Source organism: Muscardinus avellanarius (assembly GCF_963383645.1).
Source record: "Muscardinus avellanarius genome assembly, chromosome: 19".
In the NCBI taxonomy this organism is placed as follows: Eukaryota; Metazoa; Chordata; class Mammalia; order Rodentia; family Gliridae; genus Muscardinus; species Muscardinus avellanarius.
The window spans coordinates 44,304,685-44,314,401 of NC_137805.1; the positions used below are offsets into that span (position 1 = coordinate 44,304,685).

A 9,717-nucleotide genomic window follows, 5' to 3' on the forward strand; every position below is an offset into this window, starting at 1 on the left:
TAATAATAATAATAATAATAATAATAATAATAATTGCGCAGACATCCCAGATAGGAGGGTGTCATGAGAGCTTGTGTGTGCACATCCCCCATCCCTGTCTTTGCAGCAAGGTGGAGGCCAACTACCTCCGGGGCCACATCAATGACTCCCAGGCGGCCCCTGCCCCGCTCCTGCCTGTCTACGAGCTGGACGGGGCTCCCACCGCTGCCCAGGTGCTAATCATGGGCCCCGATGACTTCATTGTGGCCATGGTCAGGTATGTCAGCTCAGACCTAGAACCTGGGACAAGAGATCATCTGAACAGCTAGAGGGGGGTGTGGGTAGTAGTGAAGGCAGCCTCAGGGCTCACCTGACCCCTCTTGGCCCCCAGCTCCCTGAACCGGCCCTTTGGCAGTGGCCTCATCACCCCCTCGGGAATCCTGCTCAACAGCCAGATGCTGGACTTCTCCTGGCCGAACAGAACCGCTAACCACTCTGCACCCAACCTGGTAGGGCCTTGCTTCTCTCCTGCCCTTTGGGCTCTGAGGCCAGGTTGGGGGGGGGGTTGTGGCTGTGTGGCTGTTCCTTCCTCCCTATTTCCTTGAGGAACTATATAAGGAAACCAGGTGTCCACTTCATCCCCACCCCTGCTAAGTCTGAAGCGTGGATCCTGGTGGGTCTGAAAAACACTCACTCCGCCCTGTCACTGTCTTGCTCTAACCCAGCAAAGGTCTTGCCCATCTCCAGACCTCATTTCTTCACCTGCACAATGAGGGTATTGATGCTTTGGGCTCTTTCTAACTAATGACTGCATTATGTTGATGATGCCCGGGCACAGGACCCAAGAATCAGGCACGGTGGTCCACGCCTGTAATTCCAGTACTTGGGAGGCTGAGGCAGGAGGATCACAGGTTCAAGGGCAGCCCTCTGCAACTTAGTGAGACCCTGTTGTAAAATAAATTTTAAGCCAGGCGTGGTGATGCATGCTTGTAATCCCAGCATTTGAGAGACTGAGACCGGAGGATCACAGTTAGTGGGCAGCCTCAGCTACATAGTGAGGCCCTCTGCAACTTAGTGAGAGCCAGTTTCAAAATAAAGAATAAAAAATAGGGCAGGGGGTGTAGCTCGGAGGTAGAATGCCCCTGGGTTCCATCCCAGACCTGAAAAAAAAATTTTTTTTAAAAAGGACTGGAGGTATAGGTCAGAGGTAGAATGCCCTTGGTTAAATTCCCAATACCACAAAAAAAAGGGGGGGGGGACCTAAGAAGGAGGGACTTAGGAATTACTGTCTAGTTGGAACCAGAACTCTTACACCCTACAAGCTGGAGTCTCTGTAGGAGAAAGACATTAAGAGATGATCCACTGAGCATGGTGGCGCACGCTTGTAATCCCAGTACTCAGGAGGCTGAGATAGGATCCCAAGTTCACAGCCAGCCTCAGCTACTTAGTGAGGCCCCCGCAACTTAGACCCTGTTTCAAAATAAAGAATAAAAATAGGACTGGGAGTGTAGCTTGGAGGTCGAATGCCTCTGGGTTCCTCCCCAGTTCTGGGGAAGGAAGAAAAAAGATGATCCAGCGGGGATTCTACTGTTTTCCTCTGTTGCCATCTTTTTGGGTGTTTCTTTTCCCTGCCAGCCTCAGCAGCCTCATAGCTCAGTGGATCATGCCTCCTCCCCCACCATCTACCCTAACCACCCGGGGCCCTGGCCCTTTCACAGACCACACACTATTGCCTGGAAAGGGACTAGCATCCCATGAAAACTGGGCCTGTGGACAATAGGGAGGAGGGGGAGCGGTGGAAAGGGTGGTGGAGCACCCTTGCCCGGTCCTGCCCCACCCCACACCTCCCTTGGGGTTTCTGCCCTCTGACAACAGGAGAACTCGGTGCAGCCAGGGAAGCGGCCGCTCTCTTTCCTGCTGCCCACGGTGGTCCGGCCGGCAGAGGGGCTCTGTGGGACCTACCTCGCCCTGGGGGCCAATGGAGCTGCCCGGGGCCTCAGCGGCCTGACCCAGGTGAGGTTTCTTCTCTTAGGGGCCTTTTGCAGCCAAAAGCCAAGCTTGTTTTCCCACCCCTGTGGGGGTAAATGTGAACTGAGCTGCTTTGTGTCAGGCCTGTCACAGGCACAAATGGCTGTGCTGAGTTTCTTAGTGCAAATGAGGCACCAAGGCCTCCTGTCTTCCCAGGTTGCGGGGAGAGTCCAGGGCCAGTAGCATTAAAAGGATGCAGCGTCTGGGCGGCTGTGCGCTCTCCACCTCAGGTCTCAGCATCCTTCTGCCCTGCATATGAACAGGCAGCCAGCCCTCTTTAGAGTCTGATTTTCAAAGGAAGGGCCTGCCACTGTCAGAATACCTTAGGATGGTTCTATGAATGTCTTGAACACCTGATTTTTTTGTGCCAGATCCATGTTTTGGCAGGTGATAAATTAACTTTGGAATCAAACTCCCCTGGCTCCAGCCCAAGTGCTGCCAAATTCCAATTGCACGATGCTGAGGAATTCACTTCATCTCTTGGAACCTTAGTATCCTCATCTAGAGAGTGGAAATAATAATAGCGCCGGGCGTGGTGGCGCACGCTTGTAATCCCCGCGCTTGGGAGGCAGAGACAGGAGGATCGCGCAGGTTCGAAGCCAGCCGCATGCGCTGGCTTAGGAGACCCTGTTTCCAAATAAAAAAATGTAAAAATAGGTCTGGGAGTGTAGCCCAGAGGTAGAAGGGCTTCCAGGAACCCCAGTATCACCAAAATAATAATAATAATAATAATAATAATAATAATAATAGCTAACATTTTAGAGTTCTTTTTTTTTTTCTTTTTTTCTTTTTCTTTTTTTTCTCCTTGCAGTACTGGGGGTGGAACCCAGGGGCATTCTACTTCCAAGCTAAACCTCTAGCCCTATTTTTTTCTTTATTTTTGAAACAGGATCTCCTAAATTGTGGAGTCTTACTAAGTAGCTGAGACTGGCCGTGAACCTGCGATCCTCCAGTCTCAGCCTCTCAAGTGCTGAGATTACAAGCAGGCACCACTGCGCCCGGCTAATTTATAAAGTTCTTACCAAGTGTTGGGTACATTTAACCTTCTCAACTCTGGGAGGAATTGTTTTTCTACATTATGGATGAGGAAATCGAAGCCAGAGGTTAAGAAGTTAGGTCAAAGCCGGGCGTGGTGGCGCACGCTTGTAATCCCAGCATTCGGGAGGCTGATACAGGAGGATTGCGGTTCGCGGACAGCCTCTGCTACTTAGTGAGGCCCTCAGCAACTTAGTGAGACCCTGTTTCAAAATAAAGAATAAAAAATAGGGTAGGGGGTATAGTCTGGAGGTCGAATGCCCCGGGTTCTATCCCCAGATCTGCAAAAAAAAAAAAAAGTTAGGTCAAGTTCCTTCATCTGGTAAGAGCGGCCAGGCAGTTCTCTTCCAGAGACCATGCACACTCCTGACCCCAACAGTTGTTCCCAAGGTCAGTCCCCAGTATTAACTGTTTCCTGTCCAGAGAGATGGGAGCTGAGACCTGGACTAGACTGAAGACTGGTGTTAGTGGTGACTCTTCCCTGGTGTCCTGTAAATCTGGAGTGAATTGCTTTCCCTCCGTGGTCCTCAGTTTTCACCTCTGTGAAATGGGGGCAGTTATCACAGATCTGCCTATCTTCCAGGATTGTTGAGAGGCTTGGATAACATACCTGGTATGTGGATCCTAAGGACTAAAGGAAGCCAGGCGCGGTGGCACATGCTTGTAAAACCAGTATTTGGGAGGCTGAGACAGGAGGATTGCAGGCTCAAGGCCCGCCTCAGCAACGTAGCAAGGCCCTCCACAACTTAGGCCCTGTTTCAAAATGGAAAATAAAATAGGGCTGATGGTATAGTTCAGGGGTAGAATGCCCTTAGGAACAATCCTTAGCACACACACACACACAAAAGATCGAAGTATTTGGAGCAAGAGTGAGAGCTGGAGAATTCTGAGCCATCACTCTGAGATGCATTTAATTTTCTGCCCTTTGGCCACCCACAGGTTCTGCTGAATGTCCTCACCTTGAACCGGAACTTGAGTGACAGCCTGGCCAGAGGCCGCCTACACCCGGATCTGCAGTCCAACCTCCTGCAGGTGGACAGTGAGTGCAGAGCTGACGCTCCCACAGGGTGGCCACCGAGACAGGTGGAGAGAGGGGCTCTTCCCAAGGTCTCCCCTGCCTTGGCCAGCAGCAACCTCCTTCTTCTGAAAGTTTGGTTTCTTTCCATAACTTTCTACTGGAGCAGTGAAGGATCTGGGAGTGGGAACCATCTTGCCATTTCTTGGCTTTGTGCCCTTGGGAAATCCGTGTCCCAACTGAGCCTTGCTTTGTTCACCTGTAAAGTGATACAAACGTTGCATTTCATTCTGCAAATTTTCATCATTCAACAGTTGATATTGAACACATACAGGTGCCAGGCATTCTCCTAAGTGCTGGGCTACTGCATGTACAGGCAGACAGGAAAATAGTCAAAACAATATGAGATTGCAAAATAAATGGCGAGGAATGGTGGCACATGCTTGTAATCCCGGTACTTGGGAAACGGAGACAGAAAAATCGCAGGTTCGAGGCCAGTCTCAGCACCTAAGCAAGAACCTCCACAACTTAGCCAGATTTTGTTTTGAAATAGTCTGGGCATGGTAGTGCAAGCCTGCCATCCCAGTACTTGGGAGATTGAGACAGAAGGATCACAAATTTGAAGACAGTCTAAGCAAGTAATGAGACTCTCATCAACATGAAACTGTTTCAAGATAAAGATAAAAAGCCAGGCATGGTGGTACATGCTTGTAATCCCAGCAGTTGGGAGGCTCAGACAGGAGGATAGAGGTTTGAGGACAGCCTCAGCTACTACTTAGTGAGGCCCTTTACAACTCTGTGAGACCCTGTTTCAAAATAAAGAATAAAAAATAGGGCTGGGGTGTAGCTCAGAGGTAGAAAGCCCCTGGGTTCCATCCCCAGTACCACAAAAAAATTAAAAAAAATTAAAAAAAAATAGGGCTGGGGTTTAGCTGGGAGGTAGAACACCCCTGGGCTCAATCCCCAGTGGCACAAAAAATAAATAAAAGAAATTAAATAGGGCTGAGGGTGTAGTTTGGAGGTAGAAGACCCCTGAATTCAATCCCCAGTACCAAAAAAATAAATAAATAAGCCAGGCGCGGTGGCACTCACCTGTAATCTCAGTACTTGGGAAGCTGAGACAGGAGGATCACAGGTTTGAGGACAGCCTCAGTAACCAAGCAAGATCCTGTTTCAAAACAAAAAATAAAAAGAGCTGGGGACATAGCTCAGAGAATGCCCCAGTACAAAAAAAAAAAAAAAGCCAACTATAAATTAGTTAGAAAACAGCAAGTGGTAGATGTGAGATTAAAACATTTCTTTTGCCAGACGTGGCAGTGCACTTGGGAGGCTGAGCCAGGAGGATCACAGATTCGCCACCAGCCTCCGCTTAGTGAGGCCCTCTGCGACTTAGTGAGACCCTGTTTCAATATAAACAATAGCGCCTAGCGTGGTGGCGCACGCTTGTAATCCCCACGCTTGGGAGGCAGAGACAGGAGGATTGTGCAGGTTCGAAGCCAGTCACACTGGCTTAAGAGACCCTGTTTCCAAATTTTAAAAAAAAAGTATAAAAAAAGGTCTGGGAGTGTAGCCCAGAGGTAGAAGGGCTTCCAGGAACCCCAGTACCACCAAAATAAATAAAAAATAAATAAATAAATAAATAAATAAATAAATAAATATAGGGCTGGGGTTGTAGCTTGGAGGTAGAATGCCCCTGGGTTCAATCCCCAGTACCGCAAAAAAAAAAAAAAAAAAAATATATATATATATATATATATATATATATACACACACATAAATATACATATATACATATATATATGTATATATAATACACACACACATAATACATATACATATGTTCCTTGATGTGTCCGAGCCTGAAGCACAGTCCTAGGTCCTCAGCAGTCACCCTGCAGTTGGCTGGTAACACCAGATCCCAGCCGATACATGAGGGTAAATCCTTGAAATGGAATTTTCCTCAACACTTCTCTGCTGGTGTCTGTAAACATGCGGCCCGTGCTGAGTTACTTCGGGCAGCTCATCCTAGCCCGTCTTTGAAGGGCGCACAGTCCTAGGAGGTATGAAGCATGGGGATCTCACCTGAGGCCCCGCGGAGGCTTTACGAAGGAGAGGACAACTGGCTGAGCCTTGAATTATGAGCAGGAATTTGGCATATGGAGATAAAAACATTCTGCACAAGAATAGCCCGGGAAAAAAACAGAAAGAAGAGCCTGGAGAGCAGCCAGAAGGCCATCGTCCCTCACCTTTCTCTCCAGTTTACTCAGCCCTCTGTGACTTGGCCACATTTATACACCATCCACACCGTCACCTGCGCAGCGCCTCTCTGTCAATGGACCTTTCTTTTTCTCTTTTTTTTGTGGTACTAGGGACGGAACCCAGGGGCATTCTACCTCCCAGCCCCACCCCCAGCCCTATGTTTTATTCTTTATTTTCAAACAGGGTCTCACTAAGTTGCAGAGGCCCTCACTAAATTGCTGACGCTGTCCGCAAACCACAATCCTCCTATGTCATCTCCCAGTACTGGGATTATAAGTAGTTCTACCTTACCTGGCCTGGATATCTTCTTTTTATCTAAATTTTTGTTGTTTGTTTGTTTGTTTTTTGTTTTGTGGGGGTTTTTTTTTGTTTTTTTTTTTTTTGTTGTTGTTGTTGTTTGCGGTACTGGGGATGGAACCCAGGGCCATTGTACCTCCGAGCTACATTCCAGCCTATTTTCTTAGTCTTATTCATTTATTTATTTATTTACTTTGCAATACTGGGGATAGAACCCAGAGGAATTCTACCTCTGAGCTATACCCCCAGCACTATTTTTTTATTCTTTTTTTTTTTCCCCCTGTGACACTGGACATGGAACCCATGGGCATTCTACCTCCAAGTAACACTCCCAGCCCTATTTTTTATTCCTTTTTTTTTTTTTTTTTTTTTTTTGAGGGTCTGGGAATGGGGATGAAACCCAGGGGCATTCGCCCTCCAAGCTACAGCCCCTGCCCTATTTTTTATTCTTTATTTTGAAACTGGATCTCACTGAGTTGCAGAGGGCCTCACTATGTAGCTGAGGCTATCTATGAACCGCGATCCTCCAGTCTCAGCCTCCCGAATGCTGGGATTACAAACATGTGCCACCACGCCCGGCTATTCCTTATTTTAAAACAGGGTCTCACTGAGTTGCAAAGGGCCTAAGTAGCTGAGACTGTCTTTGAACATGGATCCTCCTGTCCCAGCTCCCAAATGCTGGGATTACAGGCCCCGTTACTACATCCAGCTCATTCTTTATTTTGAAACAGGCTCTCACTGAGTTGCGAAGGGCCTCGCTAAGTAGCTGAGGCTGTCCATGAACCAGGATTCTCCAGTCTCAGCCTCCCAAATGCTAGGATTACAAGTGTGTGCCACCATGCTTAAATCTAAGCCTTGCCTTACATTTATTTATTTATTTACTTATTTTCTTATTTATTTATTTTTGTGGGACTGGGAATTGAACCCAGGGGCATTCTTCCTCTGAGCTACACCCCCAGCACTATTTTTTTTTTTTTGTGTGTGTGTGTGTGTGTGTGTGTGTGTGTGTGTGTGTGGGTCTGGGGTTGGAACCCAGGGGCATTCGACCTCCGGGCTACATCCCCTGCCCTATTTTTTATTCTTTATTTTGAAACCGGGTCTCACTGAGTTGCAGAGGGCCTCACTAAGTAGCTGAGGCTGTCCATGAACTGTGATCCTCCAATCTCAGCCTCCCAAATGCTAGGATTACAAGCATGCGCCACCACGCCCGGCCCCCCAGCACTATTTATTTTTTATTTTGAAGTAGGGTCTCATTACGTTTCAGAGGGCCTCATTAAGTTGCTGAGGCTGGTTAAACACCTATAGTCCTCCTGTCCCAGCCTCCCAAGTACTGGATTACAAGTGTGGATCACCATGTCTGGCCTTAAATGTATTTTAAAAAGTTTAACTTTTAAAATTTTTACTTTGTTTAAATTTTTAAAATTTTTATTTTATTTAAATTTTTAGAATTTTTATTTTAAAATTTAAAATTTAACATTTGGCAACTTAGCAAGAATATATATATATATATATATATATATATATATATATATCGTTTATCGGAGGTATAGCTCAGAGGTAGAATGCTTCTGGGTTCAATCTCTAGTACAAAAAATAAAAAAGTTAATCTTATAATCACAAATAGTGCTACTTGCTAATAATAATAAATAGCTATTTTTTATTTATTTACTTATTTATTTATTTATTTTATTTGGTGGTACTGGGATTTCTGGAAACCCTTCTACCTCCGGGCTACACTCCCAGACCTATTTTATATTTTTTTTATTTGGAAACAGGGTCTCTTAAGCCATCACGGCTGGCTTCGGACCTGCATGATCCTCCTGTCTCCACCTTCCAAGCGCGGGGATTACAAGCGTGCGCCACCACACCCAGCATAAATAGCTGTTTTAAAAATAAAATATTTTTAGGTTCTAGTTAGACATTATTGCCCACAAATGGCCCTGAGACTTACTCTCTCTGTTAAAGAAAAATTAGGAAATGTTAAGAGACAAGACTGAAGCTTGGTACCTGCCATAATCAAAAGGATTGAATGTTGCCAGGAGAGGTGGCGCACGCTTGTAATCTCAGCATTCGGAAGGCTGAGACTTGAGAATAGCGGTTTGTGGACAGCCTCAGCTACTTAGTGAGGGCCTCAACAACTCAGTGAGAGCCTATTTCAAAATAAAGAATAAAAAATAGGGCAGGGGGTATAGCTGGAGGTCGAATGCCCCTGAGTTTCATCTCCAGACCCCACAAAAAAAAAAAAAAAAAAGGATTGCATGTAAGATGGGCGTGGTGGTGCAGACAGCCTCAGCAACTTAGTGACCCTGTTTCAAAATAAAAAATAAAAGGGATGGGGGTATGTAGCTCGGAGGTAGAATGCCCATGGGTTCAATTCCCAGTACCAAGAAAGAAAAAAAAATTGACTATATTAGTTGGATACAGTGACACACGCCTGTAATCCCAGGAATTTGCCCAACATCATACAGCTCTTTGGAGAAGCAATCAGGACCGGGACTCAGGTCTGACTCTAGGATTCCTAAGCTCTGAATCCTCTAAATGTTGTATATTTTGGGGATGGTTTTCAGGTGAGTTCACAGAAGAAGAGATTGAGTTCCTGGAAGCCAGGGGTCACCACGTAGAGAAGGTAGATGTCTTATCCTGGGTCCACGGCAGCCGGAGAACCAACAACTTCATCATTGGTGTGAAGGACCCTCGGAGCCCAGATGCAGCCGGAGCCACCATCCTGTAGGGCGGCGGGGTGGGGCGGGGTCTCTGCCCCCCCCCTTTGCATGTTCCCAGAGTCCCTCCTTCTCCCAGGTTTGGTCTCAGGGGGACCCCAGGAATGCCCCAGATCAGGGGCTAGAGGGGATGCTTAGCAAACCTTACCCCAGAGCAACTGGGAAATTCTCTACCATGAGGCCTGTGGTCTTGGTGGTGGTGGTGTCAGAGTCCATGAGCAGGCAGGCAAGATCTTGAGGAGTGTCTATCTGCCTCCTCTCCTCTCTCAGCCATGCTGGCCCTGCGCCTAGGGATGTGCTTGCAAACCCTTCCAAGGGTCTCACAACCCCACCATCTCCAGACTGGCCTGACCTGGGCCTTGTCTTCCAGCTCCCTTCTCCTGT

At 47.1% G+C, this 9,717-nt stretch overlaps 1 protein-coding gene across 4 annotated transcripts in view; it reads left to right on the plus strand.

Moving 5' to 3' along the window:
- The window catches only part of GGT7 (gamma-glutamyltransferase 7), a gene marked incomplete at both ends in the record, with an annotated part of 32,213 nt that extends 22,869 nt beyond the window's left edge, over positions 1-9,344 (plus strand). For 3 of the 4 annotated variants that reach the window (XM_080716280.1, XM_080716281.1, XM_080716282.1), the window contains 5 exons: positions 107-256; positions 371-488; positions 1,855-1,992; positions 3,982-4,081; positions 9,181-9,344. In XM_080716280.1, coding sequence (XP_080572406.1) covers positions 107-256; positions 371-488; positions 1,855-1,992; positions 3,982-4,081; positions 9,181-9,344 — 670 coding nt within the window. The remainder of the gene's footprint in view (positions 1-106; positions 257-370; positions 489-1,854; positions 1,993-3,981; positions 4,082-9,180) is intronic. The other variant, XM_080716283.1, reaches the window with a different exon arrangement.
- Positions 9,345-9,717: the final 373 nt, after the last annotated feature.